At 43.7% G+C, this 24,005-nt stretch overlaps 1 protein-coding gene across 36 annotated transcripts in view; it reads right to left on the bottom strand.

Moving 5' to 3' along the window:
• The window catches only part of Znf70 (zinc finger protein 70), a 92,386-nt gene extending 68,467 nt beyond the window's left edge, over window positions 1–23,919 (bottom strand). For 6 of the 36 annotated variants that reach the window (XR_013434602.1, XR_013434596.1, XR_013434604.1 and 3 more), the window contains exon 1: window positions 23,302–23,752. Coding sequence is in view for 1 of the 36 variants with exons in the window: in XM_005334476.5 (XP_005334533.1) it covers window positions 18,635–19,966 (1,332 nt within the window). In the remaining 35 variants the exon portion in view is untranslated. Of the gene's footprint in view, window positions 1–4,728; window positions 20,046–23,301 lie in introns of those variants that run through there. The other 30 variants (XR_013434609.1, XR_013434608.1, XR_013434603.1 and 27 more) reach the window with 24 other exon arrangements.
• Between the last annotated feature and the right edge of the window lie 86 nt (window positions 23,920–24,005).

Below are 24,005 nucleotides of genomic sequence, written 5' to 3' on the forward strand. Positions count from 1 at the left end.
GAGGCTAAACAAAGTCTTTGCTGGAGGGAATTTGTTTTGACACTGAGATAGAGTGTCTTGTACAATTAGAAGTGAGGACATTTTACCTGAGGCTTTAGCACTCAGGGGACCTGGGCTCTCTCTCACACACACAGGTGACCAACCAGTGGTCTCAGGACATGGTGATTCTCTAAACTCTGTGGCACAGAAGGTCACCTGTTAGCTTCCTTTGGTGGAGAAAGCAATATTTATTGGAAACACTTCATTCAATGGTGAATGTCAGCAGGAAAACTAGGTCCTTTACTGATATTTTCTCTGTGAGGCTGACTAGCAGGATCTAGAGTTCCAAACACTCTCTGACAATAAAGGAGACAACTAAACCCAGCCCCATCCCAGCCCCTCCTGCAGTCCCTGGGCTCCAGACCCTTCACTGTACCATGGGAGTTAGAGGCAGTGGGTCTCAAGACCAAGGGTCAGGTCTGTGTCACCATGAGGGGGGCTGTGAGGGTACAAGGTGTCTCCCCATCAGCTCCTATCAGAGTCTCCTGTGGCTACTGAAACATATCACCTCAAATATAGTGGCTTAACCTCATATGCATTTATTCTCTCATAGGTCTGGAGGTCGGAATGTATTTGGGGTGGTGTCAGCAGGGCTGGGCTCCTTCCAGAGGCTCTGGAAAAGAATCCATTTCCTGGCCTTTTCCAATTCTTAGAGGACACTGCATTCCTGGGCCACCTTAGTGACCCCAGATTTCTATCTCCTGGCTCTTTCCTCCAACTTCAAAGCTAGTAATGCAACATCTACAAATCTCTCTTTCTGCCCTTTAAGTCTGTCTCTCCCTTTTTCTCTCCCTCCTCTCTTCTCCCTCTCCCTCTCCCTGTTTCTCTCCTTTGCTTTCATCCCCACATCTTCTCTCACTCTGACCTCCCATCTCCCTCTTTGTCTTAAAAAGACCCTGCCTTTATAAGACAAAGAGGGAGATGGGAGCTATCTCTCAGGCTCCTTGTGCTCACACAACATAACACATTCCCAGTTTGTGGGGTTAGGAAGCACAGTCTTTGGAGTCCCTCATTCAGCTTACCTTAGCTCCATTCTCAGTTCTCTGGGTATTTGGAGAGCCTTCTTCCCTATTCCTCTCCCTCCATGTGCCCTGTACAGTCTCTGGTTTGGGCTACCATTGGGGTCTTCCAGCCCAGGCTCAACCCTGCCATCCTCCCCAGTCTCCCATGGCCTTTTCTGCTTTGGGAGTCATGCAGAAGGGGCTGCTTTCAGGCACAGCTCTGAGGCTTTTCCTTCCCATGGCCTCAAACAAGTTCTCTCCAGACCCTACTTCATTGCCAAACCACCCTTGAAGGAAGAACCTATGAGAATCCTCGTCACATGGTAGAGAAATGATGGCCCAGAGACCCTGACTGACCTGATCAAAGCTACAGAAGAGATTCAAGTCCCAATCTCATTGCTAACTCAGGTTCTGGCTACCCTCAGTCCATACCAGATGGACCCCTGCTCTATCCAGCTTTCTCCATGGAGAGCTCAGGGCCCACAGGACCTAGGACACCTACCCCAGGAACTATAACCTAGGGACAGGGACTTCAGACAAGGTTCCTTGTACTTTTTACCCTACTTCTAGATTTAAAAAAAATCAAGGTTGAAACACGTGGGGAAGGGACCATGAAAGGGTCCAGACCTTGTGTGGAGTCTCCAGGAAGAGGGACCCCCTTCTTCCTGGAGACGCCACACAAGACCTGGTCCAGGGCTGTTGTTCTCCCCTACCTCTGGAGGGTCAGTTTTTGGCAAGTGCCTCTTTCAGCCCAATATCTGCTCTCTATACCCAGTTGCTCCCTCTAGTTCCAGGAATTCTCAGCAATATCTTAATGAAGGACAGGGAGAGCTTTCCCAAGGGAAGAACCATGGATCTTGGGGTCAGGAGTCCAGGAAAAGGGGAACCCATGGTCTTCTCAGGACCCAGAACTAAGGATCAGTAGGGACTCCAGGAATGACTGTTGAAGGTGACTGTGAAACTCCCTGGGAAAAGGCCAGGACAGCACACATGTCCTGCAGAATATCAGGCCTGTCCCCATTTTCACCTCCTGATCCCTGTAGTATACTTCCACTCTTGTCCCAGGAACAATGGCCTAGGGACAGAGACTTCGGACAAGGTTCCTTGTACTTTTTCCCCTTCTACTAGATTAAAAACCTAAAGTTATTAGGGCCCAGAAATCAGCTGGCATGGGCTGGGTCATAGCTCAGTGGCAGAGTGCTTGCCTAGCACATTTAAGGGACTGGGTTTGATCCACTGCACCACATTAAATAAATAAATAAATAAATACTGTCCATCTACAACTACAAAAAAAATTTTTTAAAGAAATCAGCTGGCACAGTGGACATTCAGTGACCATTGACTTGAGATGAGAATCCGCAGGAAAGCCCTATCACTAAGTCTGAGTACTTATATGGCCTTAGGAATAGGAATCATTCACCATAAGGTATGGTCTGTGTGGAAACATGCCTGGTAGAAATCCTGGGAGTCATCCTGATCATCAGCTACTCTGTCCCCAGTATAGACACAGGGCTTCTGATGACTCTAGCTCTGTGGTACAAGGCATCCTATGGGTGAAGGTGGGGAGGTCAGCATGAGCACAAGAAAGTACACTTCTTGCTTCCTTCATGACTAAGGCCAGCACACACAGGCCCCACACAGGCCCCACTGAAGCATCCCTGTCCCTCCACCTTGAAGAACCCAGACTCCTGTTTCCTGGACTGCCATCCTGGTCATCAACCAGAAAATCCTTGGGTTCTGTGCCAAATGGCTAAGCCCTGGTATGTTCCCAGGACTCTGCCAGATCAGGGGACAAAGGGAGAGAGGAGGTCTAGGGCCTTACCCTGGGAAGGAGGGAGAATCAAACACAGGAAGTAACCACTGGCAGAGAGAGGGAACTAGGAGAGGATGCTGGGATGCAGGCCCAGGGTGGGGCCTCACAGGGTGCATAAGAATTCTGGGAGCAGATGAGTAGAATAGGCCACAAGCAAGGGGAAAGGCTTTGAATAAACAGAAGTACAGGGGCAGGGCCCAGGGAGACAAGTAGAAGCCCTGCAGACCCTATCTCTTATCAGATCTGCCATTTCAAAAAGCAGATCCAATATTGAGATATTATTGAGCTGACTTCCCCCTTCCTATTACATTTTTAAACACAAGGACACTAATTATTGGGCTTTAGTACTCACAGATTTTGTGAGGCTGATATCAAGGATCATCATCCCATTCTACAGGTAGGAAAACTGAGGCTGAAAGAAGTTAAATCCCAAAGAGTGAGGCAGAATGAACTACTGGTGTCCTGACATTCCAGCCCAGGGTCTCCCATTTGAAGAAATGAGGCCAGGGGCTGGGATATAGCTCAGTTGGTAGAATGCTTGCCTCACATGCACAAGGCCCTGGATTGGATCCCCAGCATGAAAGAAAAAAGAAAGAGAGAAAAAGAGAAAGAGAAAGAAAGGAAGGAAGGAAGGAAGGAAGGAAGGAAGGAAGGAAGGAAGGAAGGAAGGGAGGGAGGGAGGGAGGGAAAAGAGAAAGAAAAGAAAAAAGAAAGAAAGAAAGGAAAGGAAGGAAGGAAGGAAGGAAGGAAGGAAGGAAGGAAGGAAGGAAGGAAGGAAGGAAAGAAAGAAAGAAAGAAAGAAAGAAAGAAAGAAAGAAAGAAAGAAAGAAAGAAAGAAAGAAAGAAAGAAAGAAAGAAAGAAAGAAAGGAAAGAAAGAAAGAAAGAAATGAAGCCAGAAGAGGAAGGGATCTGCTGATGCTCACACAAGGGTACTCTTATATGGAGCACTGCCCTCTGTTAGGACTAGACATGCTTACATAAAGGACTCTCCCTCCAACATTCCAAAGCCTAACCCCAGTCAGAGGTGCAGAAGGAGCCCCAGAGCAGATATCAGGCAGAGTCAGGGTTGCAGAGTCAGGGCTACAGACCCAGTGGCCATCCCTCTACTGAGTGGCCAGGGGGAGGAAAGGATGGCAGCAAAGGGCCTGTAGGAACCCAGGATGTTGTTCCCAGAGGAGACTGTACAGGGGAAAGAGGGGAAAGGGCTACATTCAGCTCAGTCCTCATCAGCTCTTGACTTTGGGTAATTCACTCCCCCTCTGTGGGCCTCAGATTTCTCCTCTAAAAGGGATGATAACAACAATCTCTCCTGCAGAATGGGTTTGGATATTAATTGAGACAATGACTACAGTTTGTCTGGCCCATGGCACCAACTCTCAACCATAGCTGTCATCTCCTGGCCTCTTATCCAAACCTACCTCAGACATGCTGTGTGACCCTGAGCAAATAACTTCCCTTCTCTGAATCCCAGCCTTACTATGTGCTGGAGCCTATATATTGGGGGCTGAGGAAAAGATTGAGAGACTATATTGGTGATCACTGTTCACATTCAGGACACAGGAAGAGGATTTGATCCCTTGTGCCCCAGCTAATACTTTAGTTTATGCTGGAGGTCACAGTCTGGTCTTCTTGGAGTGGCTGCCTTTGATACAGAAGGTTGGTGGGATCTCCAGCCCCAGGACCTCCAGCAGCAGGGATTACTGCCCTCTTACTCTGCCTGGACCTCAAAGCCTGTACTGTCAGACCCTCAGAAGTCCCAACTATCCAGACTAGCTGCCCCAGGAGCCAGAGGCCTAGGAGCACCATAGAATCACTTCTTCCATATGTTGAAGATTTGGTCTTTTTTTTTTTTTTTTAAGAGAAAGTGAGAGAGGAGAGAGAGAGAGAGAATTTTTAATATTTATTTTTTAGTTCTCGGCGGACACAACATCTTTGTTGGTATGTGGTGCTGAGGATCGAACCTGGGGCCGCACGCATGCCAGGCGAGCGCGCTACCGCTTGAGCCACATTCCCAGCCCAAGATTTGGTCTTTGATGTGGCTATATTGTGATGAAATCTTTACAAGTAGGAAAAAGGTGGGGGTGGGGCCTGCCCTTGGGAGGGATTAAGGTAATTCTCATAGAATGCCAGTTAGTTTCCATGTGAATGGTTATGAAACAGCAAGCTTTGACCCCTCTCCACTCTGGCTTCTTGTCTCATGTGATCTCCTCATCTTGCATGCATTCCTGCCATGACACCATCCACTATAATGAGATGTAGTCAAAGGAGGCTTTCATCAGAGGCTGAACCACCTGGGCTTGAACTTTCAGCCTCCAAAACTGGGGGATAAATAAACCTCTAAATAACCCAGTCTCGGGTATTTTGTTATAACAACAAAAAAGGAAAAAAAAAAAAGACTAATTCAGCTAAATAAACTTGTGCTAAGAAAAGAAGTGCTGGACTCAGAATAGGCGAACCCAGATGGCCTGATAGAGGTGTGCAATCAGACAGAGGTGTGCAGCCAGGCATCTACTTGGAACAGTGCATCCCTTAACCAAATCCTCTGTTATTCTGGTGTCTGTGCCCAGGGCTTGAATCTCTGAGGCTTTTGTGCTGCATTTAGGCATCTTTGACACAAATTCAAAACCACAAATATAAATCAATCACACCGGAGGAAAAAAAAGACACCTGCCCAGACACACTGGATAACTATCTCTAGGTATGGCCCCAGATGTGCCTGGGGTGTTGGGGAAGAGTACAGAATTCCAGAGAGGACACGGAACACAGAGGGAGAATTCTAGAAATTCCTCTTAATCATAACCATGAAGTCCAGATGATCACAATGGTATGTGTTCTCCTCTTTTCCTTCAAGAGGATCCAGAATTTTCTTTACTCTTTATAATTTTGTTAAGATTTCATGATCTATTTATCAAATTCTAACAAAAATGAATCAGAGTCTGAATTTTTGAATTGGTTTCCTGTTGAATTTACAGACTAAATAAGGAAGAACTTACATCTTGACTGCTGAGCCCATCAATCTTTAAACCCTATGTACAATTATTAGGTTGTTTTTACTTTCAACAAAGATGTATAAGTTTCTCCACTTAAATCTTGAACATCTTTCTAGATTACTCCCAAAAGTGATTTATGTTTTACTGTAAATTGTATCATTTCTAAACACACACACACACAAAATGTGCCAAGTTTTCTTATTGATTCTATTAGTCTGTGAATTCTTTGGTAATTGCTATATATAAAAAACGTATCATCTGTGAATATGACATGTCCTCCCAACTCTTGTATCTTTCTTTTCCTTGCCTTATATCCTTCATCCAGGCTAGCACCCCACAACCATATACGACAATTAAGGGGCATACTCAAACTGTAATGAGTCATAAAGGGATGTGTTTAAACAATTTACAATTAGACAAGATGGCTGATGTAAATTTCCTTAAAGGTATCCTCATCAGGTTAATAAAGTTTTTTCTGTTCCTTGTTTACTGTTTGTATAAATAATTAATTAAATTTTATTGAATGCTTATTCTGCATATTTTTGTATGCTTATGATTTTTTCTTTTCTCTCTAATGGTGCACATAATGTACTGTTTCTGATATAAAGCTGACCTTGCATTCTTCAAATAAATGAATTAGATTTGTCCATCATGTCACGTAATATTGCTGAATTCGGTATGATAGTGTATTGTTCAGAATACATGCATTTATATATCTGAGTGAGATTCAGCTATAATATTATTTTTCTGACTGTTCTCATTGGTTTTGTGACCAAGGTTATATTTGCTTCATAAAATGAATTTTGAGGGGTCCTCTCTTTCTTTGTTCCCTGGAAGAATTTGTTAAAATTGAACAGTTTTTCCTTTTATGGCTAATCAAACTTGCTAGTGAAACTATGTGAGGTGAGAATTTCTTTTGTTGAACAAATTTTAACTAATGAGTCAATGCCTTTAGTGGCTTTAAAAAAATTGCGATTTTCTATTTTTATCGAGTCAAATGTGTGTTCAAATAGATTGTTTCAAAATTTGCTTATTTCATCTTTAATTACTGGCATAATGTTGTTTATAATAGCTTCTACATTTCAGGCTCTGCATGTGTCAAATGTCCCATTTCATTCCTGATATAGGTGACTTATGTCTTTTTTCCTTTTTCTTGCAACTTTGCTTTTTTGTTGTCATCTAATTATTTATTTTCTATTCCACTAATTTTTGCTCTCGTCTTTCTTACATCCCTCATTCTACTTTCTTTTGTTTATTTTGCTATTCTCTCTCTGACTTCTAAGGTATATTCTTAGCTCCTTAATTTCATCATTTTGGTCCTGAATAGATGCACACTTTAAGGCTATCAGTTTCCCTTTACGTACTAACTTAGCTGCATCCTGCCTGTTTTTACCTAGTAGTCTCATTATTACTCAGTTCATTTATATATCATCTTCAGTTCAAATATTACCTCATTTTCATTTTTTAGTTTTCTGACTGTTGGACAATTTAGCAATGTATGAATCTGCAAACATGTAAAGGCGTTCTAGTTATATACTAGTTTAATTTTATGTGTTTAGGGAAGATACTTTGAAATTTGACATAGAGACTTACTTTATAACCCAATACATATTTGTCAAAGTTCCATGTCTATTCTTATCTCTGAAGATAATATACACATTGTAACTGTTGAATATAATGTTATATCTCAGTCCATTGAGTTGAGCCAACAATGGTCTTCCAATCTTCAATCTTCTATTTTCCTTTTGATTTTTATTTCTCTTCCTCTTAGAATTGTGAATATCTCTATATTTCCTTGCAAATTAATTAGTTATTTATATATAAATAACTAATTAAACCTAGGAGCACTTAACCATTGAGCCACATTCCCAGCCCTTCTTATATTTTGAGACAGGGTTTCACTAAGTTGCTCAGGGCCTTGCTAAGTTGCTAAGGCTGGCTTTGAACTTGAGATCCTCCTGTCTCAGTCTCCAGAACAGCTGGGATTACTGGCATGTCCACCATGTCCAGCTTACTTTTTATTGTTTAGATTACATTATTAGGTATATACAAATTTAAAAGTTTCCTTCCTGATGAAATAACAGTTTTATTAAAATAAAGTAACTGTATATTTCATATGGTATTTTTTTACCTTAAAGTTTCTTTTGTCTGATATCAATGTAACTACACCAGTTTTCTTTTGGATAGGAATTTCATGGTATCTTTTTCCATCTGTTACTTTTGGTTCTTCTCTGGCCTAGCCCACAATTCCTGAAAATGGGAGTTTTTTCCCAAATGACTTTCTTCATGGTGCATTCCCTTATAAAACGTATACCAAGCACTTATATTACACAAGTCATGTCTGTTCTCCTTATGTTTCCAATTTAATTACATCTGTATTGTAGGATTTCTTGGCCTTTTTCTACTTCATTTATGGGTAGGAAAGAATTATCAGGTGCCCTTCCTTGTTGTGCTTTCATAGCTTGTGTACTGATGTCTGCTATGGTCCATGTCAGTAAGCAATACTACAGGGTGCAGAAAACCCCATTTAAATGTCCTCAAACAGGAGGCTTTTAAATAACTGAAAATCCAGACTCAGGGCTGCCTGCATTCAGAGCCCCTGGCCCTGTGTCTCTAGAATTCTCCCTGCCCTGCCCTGACCTTACCCCACCTGGGCTGGTTTCTTTCATGGAGGCAAAATGGCTCCAGCAGAGCAGGGCCTAGCCCCTGCACATGGCACCACCCAAAGAAAGAGGTGGTCATCTGGACTGGGGTTATGGCTCAATGGTACAGAGCTTGCCTAGCATGTGTGAGGCACTGGGTTCAATTCTTAGCACCATGTATAAATTAAGAAATAAAGGTCATTGACAACTAAAAAAATATTTAAGAAAAGAAAGAGGTGGTCTTGAGACTAGATTCCAGGGCACAGAAAGGGCTTCTCAGTGGACCACCTCTGGTCACATGCCCACCCCCACCACTGCGATCAGGTACCAAGGATTAACAACCTTTCCCCTGGGCACAACAGGAGAGGGACAACATCATAGAGGCAACTGGCCATCCCCCCAAGGCCAGGGATAGTGGAGATTCCTGAGCAAGCACAGCCCAATAACCAACCAAAACTTCTAACAAGAGTTGACAGAACTCTGAAAATATACAGCTGGAATAGTGCCCAAGGCTTCTCAGTATAAGTAAACCCAGAGGTAGAATGTGATGAAGATGTTCTCATTGACCAAACTTTAGTCATGATCCTCTGACTAGCCAGCCACCTTCTCAGTTAGGCTTGACTTTTGGCTTCAGTTTTTGTCCTTGCAGAGCCTGAACTGCCCAGTTTTAGCAAGAATCCTGCTAAATTAGGTTAGCCAGAGTCTCACACCCTGAATAGCTGATCACCTCTGCTATATAAACTATCTTATCTTCCCCTACCTCCCCGGCCCATGTCTGAACACCTGACTTACCTTCAGTAAGAATCCTATTAAACTGGTTTAGCAAGAATCCCTCTTTACCTTGATGTTTTCTCTTAGTTGTTTTTCATCTACCAGCTCTGACCCTGCTCCTTAACTACAAATTCCCATTGGGCCATCATGTATCTGAAATTGAGCCCAATTTTATACTAAGGCCTCTTTTTTCCTTATTATAATAGTTCCTGAATAAAATCAGCTTTTACTGATGTCAAGCTCTGCAACAAGTGGGGAATGTGCAGAGGAGATGGTTTCAGCCCATAGCAGAAAAGTCAGTTCAGCAGTGCTTTGTTCTTACAGGTCACTCTTGGGCCTACTTACTTCCTAAGAACAGGGAGAACTACCACAAATGGAGCCCTACTGTGTTTCAAGCAGATCCAACATTTAAGGAGTCCTCACTCTCAGGCTCTAACCCTATTCTTGTGCAGCCCTGAGAATGGGTGCTTCCTATGTATAGGCTAGCCCCAGGGACCCTTGGCCTCACTCTAATCCTAGTATCTCTGCCTCTCACTATTGCCAATTGTGATAGCTGTCACTTCCTTTCTGCCACTCTGGTGTCTTACAAATGTCTGTTTAGGGCTATGCTGACTCAAAATCACATATTCAAGGTGATTCTGAGAAACTTAGCTCAGTTAGGCAGGTTGTAACAGTATAAAACCACAACACCCCTTTGTCAATGTAGCATTTCCACACACCTCCTTTAACTATATCAACTTCCAAATAAAGATAACAAAATCATGATGTGCCCAGGGAAAAGGCTGTTAATCCCTGGTACCTGTTCTCAGTGGTCGGGGTGGGCATGTGACCAGAGGTGGTCCACTAATATGATAGCTGCCTTGTATAATCAAAAACATATTAATCCTGTTTCTTATAGAGGACTCAAGTCTATACATCCTTCACTTATTGTTAGGTGACATCTATTCCTCTAGCTATTGTACACTTTACGTGCATGCATGTGCACACATGCACACACACAACACCATTGATATTCTGTAGTTTAGCTACAAAAAATCAAAGGTTACCCACTATAAACACATTTTGTGTTGGATCATAGGGAATTTGGGGGTGGGAAGAAAGTGTTACAATAGGTTTTATGTCTCTAATCTGAAAGCCTGAAATCTGATACACTGCAAAATCTGACATTTTTTGAACAGCAACATGGTTATGGTTTCGATAATAAGCTCATGTGTGAGACAATGCAAGAATGTCCAAAGGTAAAAAGATTAGATTATGAGAGCTGTAACCTAATCGGTGGATTAATCTACTGATACAGATTAATTAGGTGTTAACTATAAGCAGGTGGGGAATAACTAGAGGAAGTAGTTCACTGGGGGCCTGCCTTTGGGGTTTACATTTTGTCCCTGGTGAGCAGAGCTTTCTCCACTTCCTGGCTTCTAGTAGCTTTCTGCTCCATGCCACACACACCTTCAGGTAGTACTCCCAGGACTGAGACACAGAGGGCACTGTATCCCAAGCTCTGTTCTCCAAATTTGTCCTGATGGATTGATGTATCTTTTTCTCTCCCTCCCTTTTACTCCCCTTTCTCCACATACTATGGTGAAATGAGCTCCTGCCAGCCTTCTTACTTTTTGAGAACATGAAATGACAAGGTCTTCCACTGTCACCTTGAAGTGGGAAGAGAAATCTCCTCCCCTCTCCCTGCATCCATGAAACAAGGAAGCAACCAAGAGCAAAATGAACCTTGACCATCATGAAGGTCTGCAAGAGGCCTGGGAGTTCTTAGCTGAGTTATAGTTTGCAGAAGACACGGGCTCACAGAGAATCATGGCTGGGGTGCTTGTGAAAAAGTTGTTTTTAGGAAAACATGAATATGGCATGCATTAAGATTACAACATGAAAGTATAACAGTGAAACACAAGATGGTTGCAACCTATTTTCTTATTCTCCACTAGCCAAAGTGCTGGCCCTAACCCTAAACTTGGTCTGCTTTCCTGGTTAAATAAGTGCACCTCAGACCCCGAATACAGCAGAGCTGATGAGAATGGTGGGTGTTGAGGGGGAGCAGGCTTTCTCAGAATAGCTATCTTAGAATAGGAACCCCCCACCACCACCTTCAGCCCATGTTCCTTTGGTGGCTGGGAGAGGAAGTGGCTGGACCATGTGGAGTTAGATCAGTAAGGGCCTTCAGACCAGCCTGGATAGTTAGGTTTCCACGAAATTCAATATGGTATCTGAGGAAGAGAGTGACATCATCAGAATTGCAGGGTAAAGACAGGCTGCCAAAAGAAGAAAGGAAGGACAGAAGGGAAGGGAGGTCAAGGAGGACCTGTGTACTGGGCCAGCAGAGGAATGGCAGCAGCCTACACTAAGGTGTAAGCAATCAGATGAGAAAGAGAAGCTGTCAAGCAAAATACAGAAGCAGAAGTTGGGGGAAATTTGTGAACAAGAAGGCAGATGAGGAGGTGGTATCTGATTCCTGACTTGAGATCAACAAACTGGAAACAGGAAACAGAGGATGAAGAAACATTCTTGGTTCACAGAGCAAATGCTAGTGGAGAGCCTACACCACAGCCCAGTGGGGTATGGTGCACTGTGAGACCTGTAGGCCCTTCCCAACCTAGTAGAAAGAAAGATGGACAGAGAGGGAGACCATGCTGAGTGCTTCTGGAGTGGGCACTGATGGGAGAGGGCTTCAAGTCTTGGGGTAAAACTCATTTATAAGCCTTGGATACATACCACCCGCCTCCAAGGGAAGACCTGTGTCCCCTGGTCATCCCCTACTGTGAGCCCAGGACAGCTCCTCACTTTTGAGGGTAGTCAAAAGTGGTCCCATGGTCCTGAGAGGTGAGTCCCAAACCCAGGAGATATCTCTCCCTTTTCTGGGAAATGAGAGAATGTGAGGATTAAGTAGAGAACACACTGACCCTAGCTTGGTTAGGTGTGACACCCTCTCATTTCTGGAGTTGCAAGAACTAGAAGATTTAAGAGAGGTAGAGAGGAGAGAAGTAAGAGGTGCTTCCAGCCATCTCTAGGGGGGGAAGACAAACTAGCCAAGCCAGGATCAGTAACAAGGGAAAGGAGGGATTTAATTTTGGTTTGCTTTTGTTTTTGGTACTGGGGATTGAACTCAGGGACACTCAACCACTGAGCCACAACCCCAGCCCTGTTTTGTATTCTATTTAGAGACAGGGTCTCACTGAGTTGCTTAGCACCTCACTTTTGCTGAGGCTGGCTTTGAACTTGAAATCCTCCTTCCTCGGCCTCTTGAGACACTAGTGTTTCATGCATGTATCACAGTGTCCAGCAGCTGGGATGGATTTAAAGACAAGGGGGGAAAAAAAGAAGGAAAAGAAAATGAAGGCCAACAAGAAGAACTTCTGGACTTCTGGTGATCTACTAAAACTCTTTCAAATGCTTGCAGAGAACCACCAGAGGGCACTCGAAACACCTCCTTCCCTCACCACCCTCATTTGAACCACCAGGAGGGTGGCATAGTGGAAAGCCATCTGACTTCAGGAAACACAGATAGCCACAAAAGCAGAAAGTGAGTGAGGCAAACAGATGTTCTCCAGCACATGCCCCAATCAATATTTTGACAACTAGACCAAGTGTTTGGTCTCTGTGATGTGGTAGTGGTGGTCCACACATAGCATCATGGGGCAAAATCCTCTATCATTTTATACTCCAATTCCACACTCACCAAGCAACTTTATAACATGTTTTTCTGAGATATCAGATACTGACACTATCAGAAGGTAGTTTTCCTACGAGAAAAAGGTTTATCTTTCCTCACTCCCAGAAAATCAATACATCCACCTTATGTGATGATGGTGAATGTCCACTCATCCCCAAGAACTGAGCAACCATGGCCTGTGATGGCTAAACACATTTGTCACCTCTGACATGTTCTGGATTACAACACACCAGGGCTCCAATATTATATTAAGAAGTGTTCTTCCCCATGGTTGCTGGGTAGATCTGACACTAAATCACCACATACTTTGGGCAAGTCATCAGCTTTAATTTCCCAACCTGCAACTGGAGTAAACAGAAGTGACCATTCTCATAAGCCTTTGCAGCTGTGACAGCACTTCCCTCCTCCCACTGAAGAAGGTGCTGGCAGTGTGGGTGGGTGGAGTGGCATGAGAAGGCCTGGGCAGAAACAAAAAAGGGATAGGAAAGGGAGATGAGACTAAGGTCCCCCTTTCTCTTCAAATGACCATTACAGATTCACTTAGGGAGGTGGGATGGATTTGGATGTGTACTTCTTTGCTACATCTGCAAGATTTTCCAAAAAGGAAGGCACAATGTAACGTTAAAACAACTTTGGAAGTGAGAATAAAAACTTAAAAATATATATTATAAGACTGGAGTGTTGCTTAATGGTAGAGTACATGTTTGTTATATATAAGGCCCTCAATTCAAGTCCCAGCACTACACATCAAAAAAGTTTTCAAAATACCAGTAGCTTAATAATCAGCTGTACCTCATAATTTAATACACAGGTTTGCTTTCTGTACACCTCTGAACCCCAAAAGGTTGTAGAGTGGCATCATTCTTCTATATTTACAACCAAGGACACTAAAGCTGTTGGCTATGACTTGAAAAGTTAGCTCCAGGCAGAGTGTGACACTGAACCCAAATGCAAGAAGTCAGAGAGAGGCAGCAGCAGGCAGACCTCTAGTCTACCCAGAAATAACACTCTACATGTGGTTAATAACTCATAGAGATGGGCTGGAAATGAGCATGGCCTATTTGGATTAATTGAGCTAATATATTTTAAAATATAAAGCTGAAAATTAATTATGACTTGCATAAAATGTTAATAACAGAATTTCTTAAGTAATAAGAAAATAATTTTATAAATACCAGAAAACAAAGTTCAACAATTTGCTGTTTATAAGTTACAGACACAGAGCAAAATATACACACAAGTTAAAAAAGTAAAACACTAAACTCAATCATGCAAATGCAAATTCAAGAAAAGCAAGAGGCTTCAATCACAATTTTGGAAAAGTTGAAGCTAGAAGCATTAAAAGAGGTAAACAGGGCTGGGGATGTGGCTCAAGCGGTAGCGCGCTCGCCTGGCATGTGTGCAGCCCGGGTTCGATCCTCAGCACCACATACCAACAAAGATGTTGTGTCCGCCGAGAACTAAAAAATATTAAAAATTCTCTCTCTCTCTCCCCCCCCACTCTCTCTAAAAAAAAAAAAAAAAAAAGAGGTAAACAGGGTACTAAAAGGCACAGTTTTTAATATGTAATTATTAAAAATGCCTATTTCTCAAAAGAAGATTTGAGAAAACTACACCAACATACATAAAAAGAGAAACAAATATAAAAAGTGAAATAGAAGCCAGACATGATAATGTGCACCTATAGTCCCAGCTACTCAGGACACTGAGGCAGGAAGACCACTTGAGCCCAGGAGTTTAAGGTCAACCTGGGCAATACAGTGAGACCCTGTCTCAAAATAATAATAATAATAATAATAATAATAATAATAATAACAACAACAACAACAATAACACAATTTAAAACTAAAACATAAAAGTGAAATATAAATCACACAAAAAAACAAAAGGAAAAAGCATACAAAATCAGACTATGAAGGGCATATGTGAGGCACTGGATTTGATCCTCAGCACCCCAAAAAAATAAATAAAATAAAAGTAATGTGTCCATCTACAACTAAAAAAAAAAATCAGACTAGGACTAGACAGGTAAACAAGTGTTCATAACTGTTTGGGGGTCACAGAGTCCTTTCAAAAGATGATGGATGCTATATGCCCCTTCCCAAAACAATCCATTAATCCACAAACCCACACAACTTGTTCAATTCTTAGGGGCTCCTAAATCCCCTTCATGCTTAGTCCCAGGTAGTCTCTTAGACCCCAGATTAAAATCTCTAAAATAAATGAAATTTATACAGAGTATGGATTTGAATTAAATAATCCAAAAATTGAGTTGACAAATAGAACTGATGAAATAAAAACAGTTTTTGAGAGAACACAAATGCTTTATAAAAGTTGATAATATACCCTGGCCCAAAGCAGTTCTATGGACATTTAGAAATGTTGATAATACAGTACAAGAAATAAGCAGCAAAGACCTAAGCATTAAACAACTGGGAATATTTTTTAGAAAACATCTGGGCCAAAAGGAAATTTCCAATGCTATAATAACAACCCCCCCCCAAAAAAAACAAAACAAAACATCAAAACGTACATAGAGAGCAAACAAAGCTATGACTATAATGAGAAAACCATAGACCAAAGTGCCTACATTTATTAATGATAATAAAAATATGATTAATCAGCCAGTCACAGTGGCTGTAATCCCAGCAGCTTGGGAGGCTGAGACAGGAGAATCGAGAGTTCAAAGCCAGCCTCAGCAACTATGAGGTGCTAAGCAACTCAATGAGACCTTGTCTCTAAATAAAATACAAACTAGGGCTGGGGATGTGGCTCAGTGGTTAAGCACCCCTGAGTTCAATCCCTGGTACCAAAAAAAAAAAAAAAAAATATATATATATATATATATATATATATATATATATATATATATATATGAATGATTAATCATATCTAAATGATTAACCTTAGAATTGGAAAGTATTAAGCTGAGAGGGGGAAAGAGAGAAAACATGTTTTAACAAAACAAATTAGCAAACAAAATCAAAAACTGGAGTTTTATAACACTCAACAACATCTATATAAATCACTGTAGGAAGAAGAGAAAAAATGTAAAGCAAAAACAGACAACTCGATTAAAAAACAGTTAAACTATTACCAGGGACCATATCTTATTATAACTTTACATTGTTTGGGAATCTAAATAAAAAGAGAGTTCTAAAAAATACACAATAGAACAGTGAAAAAATTCGAAAAACAAAACAAGGCTTTGCTTATACATACATCCGAAAAATAGAAAAGTGCCTGGTCTAACCATGTTTACAGAAGAATCTGTTAACCCTTGGGGGATGAGTTAATTCCTATGTTATATAAAAAGAAGGAAAGGAAAGGGGGAGGGAGGGAGGAAGAGGAGATAGAAAGTGCATACTCCAAAAGTGAGAACTGCATAAAGTGAATTATGAACCCAGGTATGAAAAGAGAGGGCAAAAAACAGCCTGAATTCTGTGTGGCTTTTTCAGAGGAGGTAAATCAGTTTGGCTGAAATAAGGATCTATGTGCAGAAAAGCTCCTGAAAGATAGCTTTAAGGAGAATGGTGACATGTGCAAAGTGGTGCTTAGAAATCAATTTGGCTAGAACACACAGGAAAAGCAGAGAGAGACCCTGATGGACGCTTCCTGGACAAGGACAGGATGACCAAGGCTGAGGTGGAATGGGGATGGGTAGTAAAAAAGAGGTAGATCTTTCAGGGGACTCTGCCTAATGCCACCCGCTGCCCCAACTGTTTCTTAGCATTCTCTCTTCACTTCTGATAAATGACAAGACCTTGAGTGAAAGCTACCTGTAAATAGCACCTGGGACCACTTGTCAGCCCTGAACCTCCAGAGTCCAGCTGGTTATGCACAGGATTCTTGGGGACACTGGGCAGTCAGAACTCTTAGCGGGATTTCTCCAGTCTATCACACCCATGGTTCCAAACCTCTGGCCTACCAAGCCCCACTTATTAAAGAACAAATACAGCTTTCCATATTTATTAATCAAAACTATATATAAATGCCACACTGAGCTTCTGAAAAACTGAGATAACCAGCATCACCATGATAAATTCATCTGATTCCAGTGGTAAGTAAACTTTTGGAAAACTTCAAAACAGCTCAGATTGCCTCTCTCCACTACCTCTGAGAAGCTGGGAGCCTAGAAAGAGGGATAGCCAGCACTAATATACCCCATGATGCTGGGGATGTAGCTCAGTGGTAGAGCACTCACCTAGTATGTTCAAGGCCAAGGTTCAATCCCCAGCACCACGAAAATCAAGGGGGTATTCCCTGGCCAGGGACAAGGGCTTATTTATTGGCCAATCATCACTGCCTGAGCTCATACTCAGGGGACTGGGGGTAGGAAACTGAGACAGAATGGCAAACAGGTTTGCTTGGCCAGAGCAAGCAGGCTGACATTAAATGCTGTTGGGGCTGCATGAAAGCTCAACACAGGGCTCCCATTCTGGCCACACACTGTAACTTCTAATTACCTGGGGAGTTTTGAAAAAAAAAACATTGTCAGGGACCCAACTCTGGGGATGCCGATTAAATTGTTCTAGGTGGGACATGGGTAAGGGCACTTTTTAAATAGCCCCTAGGTGAATTCCAGTTAGGACAGAGAATACAGGAGCATGGATGACACTGCTGCAGCAGAAGGCTCAAGACGGTGTTTAAGAGAAAGCATCAGTATGTGGGACACTTCTCTGGTCTGCAGGGAATGTGCTTCTGGGTAGGTAGGGGTCACTAAGGTTCTCCATTCTCAACTGCCAAAACACTTTCAAGTATAGCCTGGTTCCTACTCTTAGAGGTAAGTGTCCAGGTTTCATCACCCCAATCCCTTGGAAGGGGAAACAGACCCTGGGGCAAGTTATGGGACTTGCTCAATGTCATACAAATAGGATGGAGTAGTCCTGGGACTTGAACCAGCCTCTTCCTCTCATCACCTGCTTCCAACATCCCCAGCTAAGTCACAGCCAGATGTTGAATATACTTGCCCACAAGAGGACCAAATTTCCACCCTCTTATGACAGAGCCACCTGACAGAATCTACCCTAATGCTAAGTTATAAGGGCTAAGTTATAAGGGCTAAGTTATAGGGGCTCACTGCTGTCACTCCCAATCCCTCTAACCCTCCTTTGTCCTATTAACCTATTTTGGTTCTCCCTAATGCCCAACCCTGGCAGACAATTTTATTTTGCCTCTGCTCTATCTACTGAATTCATTTTCTTCAGCTGACTTGGACTGTAAGCATGGTTTCTAACTTCTGAAAGTGTCAGACTGAGGCAGACTGATTTAAAGTTCATTTGACATTTTCCTGGGCTTAACTAAATTTTCTGCCTCTTGAAATTCTTCTTCTTTTATACTTGGAAAAAAAAATGAAGAGAGGGCAAAACAAAATTTCATAAGCTTGAGAGTCAAAATGAGAATGAGAAAACTGAAAATCTGTTCTCTTTGGGGGCTCACTTCCCTATTGTTCCATCCTCCCTTCACCCAGGAAGCCTGTTGAGAGCATGGTGTGCCTGGTCAGGTGTCATGTAGAACCTTCCTGCTGGGGGGAATGGTCAGGAGGGCCTTGTGGGAGAATTTCCATCCAGCATTGTTATCAGGGAGGTAGGTGGAGTCTAAGAGTCAAAAAAAAAATGTATGTATGGGCTCCATCTGGCAAAGGCTTTCAACATCTGGAAAAAGGCTCCATCTGGCAAAGGCTTCCAAGCTCCCCCTTCTACAGCTTCTCCCCAGCATGGATTTTCTGATGCCGGATCAGGTGTGAGCTCCCCCTAAAGGATTTGCCACACATGTTACACACATAGGGCTTTTCTCTGGTGTGGGTTTTATAATGTTCAATGAGAGCTGACCTGTGCCGAAAGGCCTTTCCACATTCGCAGGAGTAGGGTTTCTTGCCAGTGTGTATTCTCTGGTGCTGAATCAGTGCAGAGCTGTGGCAGAAGGCCTTGCCACACTGACAGCACTCGTAGGGTTTCTCCCCCGTGTGGATCCGCTGATGCTCAATAAGCGATGAGCTCTGGCTGAAGGCCTTCCCACACTTATGACACTTGTAAGGTTTCTCACCAGTGTGGGTCTTCCGATGTTCAATGAGGTTGGAGCTCTGGCTGAAGGCCTTCCCACACTCTTCGCATTTGTAAGGTTTCTTCCCTGTGTGAATCCGCTGATGCCGGATAAGGTGGGACCTATGACAAAAGGCTTTCCCACAAAGATCACATTCGTGGGGCTTCTTCAGAGTGTGGATTTTCCGATGCTGGCTCAAGCCTGAACTCTGATTGAAGGATTTCCCACATTCCTTACACTGATAAGGTCTCTCTCCTGTATGAATTCTCTCATGTTTTCGGAGACTGGAGCTTCTGCTGAAATCCTTCCCACATTCCCTGCACTCATAGGGCCTCTTTCCTGTGTGGATTTTCTGGTGTTGTGTGAGGGCTGAGCTCTGGCGAAAGGCCTTCCCGCACTCCTGGCACTCATAGGGCTTCTCCCCAGTATGGATGAACTGATGTCGGAGAAGGTGGGAGCTCTGGCTGAAGGCCTTCCCACACTCACAGCACTCATAGGGCTTCTCTCCAGTGTGGATGACCAGGTGTCGGAGAAGGTGGGAGCTTTGGCTGAAGGCCTTCCCACACTCATGACATGCATAGGGTTTGGCTGGCTGTGGGATACTGTGAGATACCTTAGTCCCCAAGGACCCCCTGCCTGCTTCCTTACAATCAGGTGGACTGGACTCTTCTCTACCATGGATTATCTGACATACACTGAGGTCAGATTTCTGGAGAAAGCTTTCACCAAATATCTCCTCATCCTGGGGTCTGGTTTCAGAGGGGATAGTCTGATGCTGAACAGGGCTTGAGCACAGACTGAAATTCCCCTCGTAATCATCCTGTTCCACATCTTGCTCCCCAAGAGGGACCTCCTTGTAGATAACAGCCATTTGTTCCAAACCTCTTTCCTGAAGAAAAGGGTGCCCCAGGTCCTCCCCTGGGAAAAGTTCTTGCCTGTCCTCAAACACAAAGGTCTCACCAAACTTCGTTGCTGAGGGAACCTCCATTGTGAATCTGGTATCACCCCCAATGACTGTGTATCTTTAAAAATGCTCTTCTTTGGGTCACCTTTACTGTTCTCACAATCTGAAAATAACACAAGGGATGTTGTCAAGTCAGCAAATCAAACAACTGTCAGGTACCTCCTTCCTGTGCTAGACTCTATGGTTGAAAAAATCTTGCCCTTAAGATGACAAGTTTCACTTACCAGAAACAACTGTAAGCAAAACAAATAGACACAATCAAATGCCACATCATGTGTCTAGACTCTAAGGGCTGAAACAAAGGTAGGTTAAAAGAGGAAGTGGAGCCATTGTGGAAAAGAAGGCAAGTCTCCAGCTACATGACAATGCTGTGGGTGGATTTTCTTAGGAGAGACAAAACTTCTCTCCTACCCTAGGTTAATGACATAGCCACCAATCAGGTGCCAATCAGAACCCTAGGAGTTAGTCTAGACCCTCTCCATTATTGCCCCACCTGGCCCATCCTGTCGTCTTCCTCAGGTAGCATGCAAAGGGTCTCTCCCCTCTGCCCTCACTTGCCACTATGCAGATCAAGCCTGACTGCAACTCCACAGGATTTTTTCAATACTCACCTCTTAACCAGCTACCTACCTACAGCTTCTATCCTTCCCCCTGGTCCATGGTCTATACTAGCACCAGAGTGAAGTACCCAAAGCACAAGCCTGACAGAGTCCTTTTCATTCTTGGATCTTCTAACATTCCAGCTCCTTCATTAGGGCCTTCACACCTGGTCCCTCAGTCTTCTCTCCTGTCTCTTTCTCACATACCAACTTTCCAGTTCAACATTCATTTGTACTGCTTTTGTATTTTCCCAAAAGGTCCTTCCTCTGTTCTTAGATTGCCACTTGCTTGTCCTTCCATACTCTGTCCAAATAACCACTCTTTTCTGCACCCTTAGGTTCTTGACTATCTGAGACATGCCCCCTTCATGACCTGAGGTGATGGGTATACCCACCATAATGCATATTTATAATACTCTCTTCCCCATTGGCCTTCCAGCTCCCTAAGGGCAAATACTGTGTTCTCTCACCATGCAATCCCCAATCCCCAGTATAACAATACAATCCCATGTACACAATAGTTGAATAAATGATCAAAAGGAAGAAAAGTTATCTGATTTTGTGCTACAACTGCCACACATTTCTCTTTTTTGCCAAAAAAATATTTTATTCAAATAATTGTTTAGGAGAAAAAAGAGAAAATCAAAACAGGAAAAAAAATAATTGCCTAGATGATAAAAACCAATAAAAGAGACAGAAGCAGAATTGCTCCAGTGGAAGAAGGGTATTGTAGCAGGGACAAAGAAGGGAGTTAGACTATTCAGCTCTCAAACCCACTGCAGTGTCCCCTAAGAGTGCTCCTCAGCACCCCATTCAGAAACTGATCTGCTAGATGAATGGGAAGTCCTCAAGTGATGGGATTATGACAGCAACACAACTCACAGTTTCCCACTATGTGCTGGAAAACACTAGGACTTTCACAAGCATATCTCATTTATTCCTCACAACTCTATAAAATGTATTATTCTTCCTCTGAAGCTTAGAGAGTAATTGACTCAAAAAAATACTAAATTAATCAGATGGTCACCATGGAATTCATGCTATTTGGACTTTTTTTTTTTTTGGTACAGGAGATTGAACCCAGTTGAACTTAACCACTGGACCACATCCCCAGTCCCTTTTATGTTTTATTTAGAGACAAGTTCTCACTAAGTTGCTGCAGTTGGCTTTGAACTCATGATCCTCCTGCCTCAGGCTCTCGAGCTGCCGTGCCCAGGTAGAAATTTTGTATGCTTGTTTGTTTCAGCCACCCGGCATGGTGTTACACACCTGTAATCCCTCCCAGCAGCTCAAGAGGCTGAGGCAGGAGGATCATGAGTTCAAAACCAGCCTCAGCAACCTAGCAATGAATGAAACATAAAAAGGGCTGGGGATGTGCCTCAGTGGTTAAGCGCACCTGGATTCAATCCCCAGAATTTAAAAAAAAAAAAAAAAAGTTTCAGCCAGGAGTAGGGGTAAAACATAGCAAAGCACAGAACTAAAGTATTCTCAAAAATCCTTTGATCCCTTTAACTCCTCTTACCCTTCCTCTCCTCTTCAACAGCCCACAGTGTCCAATCCTTCTCACTCAGCCTAGGCTTACTGATCACCTCAAATTCAATAACCCCTCATTTACACCAGGTTCTCTTTTTTGAGTTCCACCCCTTTGCTATCTGGCTCAGACCCTCTCTCTCTACAGTAGATCTAACTATGAGCTTCCCTTCCACTCTCTAGCCAGGATCATTTTCCTCTTTTCCTCACCTCTTTGTATTGCAGCAATAAGCTTGCTAACTCCCAACCTTCCCTAACAATTAAGATGTTAAGTGTTGCCCAGGAAAATCATACCACCATGCAAGAAACCACAACAGATACCAAGTTTTCAGTTTCAGCTGGAACCTCAGCACTCAACACTAGCATCCAATGACCTTATTTGCCAAATATCTCTGTTCTTAGTCCTCATCTTCCCACCCCATCTGGCATTGCTAATCAATACCTCCTCAAACCGAACATTTCAGAAGGTATAAACTGTCAAGCCTGGGGATACCGACACACGGACACATTTTGTTTGGCACATAAAGAGTTGGACTTTTCTTTAATGGTCAATATTTAAAACTCAGTAAGTCCCTACTTCCTCTTGAAAACCTGGAAAATGTGGCAATCTGGGCCCACCCTTTCACTAACCCACGTTGCCTGCCTAAGTACCTGAAAACTTTTAAGTTGTCCCCATCGTCCCCCATCCCTCCTTTATTCCCTTGGCTTCTCCAAGTTTTTGCTCCACAATTTTCATACCCTCTGATCCCTCCTGCCTGATTATCTGTGGATTGCAACTCTTCCTCCACCCACCTGTTAACTCCTGGCATTGCCAAGGTTGCCTCCTTAGAGGTTGTTCGTTACTAAGAAGTCCCTACCCGCCAAGTCTCCACTCGGAGTAAAAAAAATTAGTAACCCTTTATCTATCCCCAAGAATGTGTTACATGTTTTTGGACCGAAAATCCAAAGGTCTGGAAACTCCATGTTTCCCAACTCTCTCGGTGCCTTTCCCAGCTCCTCTTGCATTCGTCACCCCAGCCTCCAGGTAGCCCCTAGGTCCTGGGCACCTGGCAAACCCTTAGTGCGGTCAGGGTCTCCTGACTGGAGGCCCGGGAGCGGCCGCAGACCCACAGGCGCTCCCCAGCGCCCCTACAGGTTTCCTACCGATTAGGGACACCCAGACGCGGGGACACCCGAGGGACAGGTGGTCAGGAAGACTTGGGTCACACTAGCGGACGCGATGCAACTTACCTGGGCCGGGGCGGGGCGAGGCGGCTCACCTGGGCCGGGGCGGGGCCGCGGGAGGGGCGGGGCTACACCTGAGCTGCTCCAACCCCCGGCAAACGCTGCCTCACTCCGCCGCAGATGCTGACTCGGAGCCAGAGATCGCCCGAGTGCCTGGAGCCCCGCCCCCTGCCCCCGAGCACTTCCGGGACCGCTCTAGTCAGCGTGGAGGTCCCAACGTCTCGGTGGTCCTGCTGTACGCTTCAGCTACCACGATCCAGAAGCACCGGAACAGCCAGGAGAGTCGCTTCTGGGCGGTGCGGTGATTCCGGCGGTCCCATTTGGGAGTCTGGCCGTGGGAAAAACAGCTGTGCCAGCTTTGGTCGGAGTACTGGGAGGAAACAGGCCGGGAAAGGTGGCAGATCTAGAGCCACAGGCGCCTGTTCGACTTACCCTGGGGCTGTATGCAACAGAGGCCTTCAGGATAAGGAGAGGAAGGTCTCAGAATTGTTGACCTTCCTCTCAGAATTGTTGATCCAGGGGTCCGGTTTGCATTCACCACCCAGATTAGATCTGGGCCTGCCCCTTCCCCACAGAGACAGGAACTTTGTACATCTTTGTGCTGACCTCCAGACACGAGGTTAATCTTGGGGCACCAGGAAGGAAGAATAATGTATTTGGGCTTTTTTATTTTGTTTTTATTTTGTGCTGGAGATTACACTCACGGCCTT

Source organism: Ictidomys tridecemlineatus, chromosome 2, assembly GCF_052094955.1.
Source record: "Ictidomys tridecemlineatus isolate mIctTri1 chromosome 2, mIctTri1.hap1, whole genome shotgun sequence".
Classification (NCBI taxonomy): domain Eukaryota; kingdom Metazoa; phylum Chordata; class Mammalia; order Rodentia; family Sciuridae; genus Ictidomys; species Ictidomys tridecemlineatus.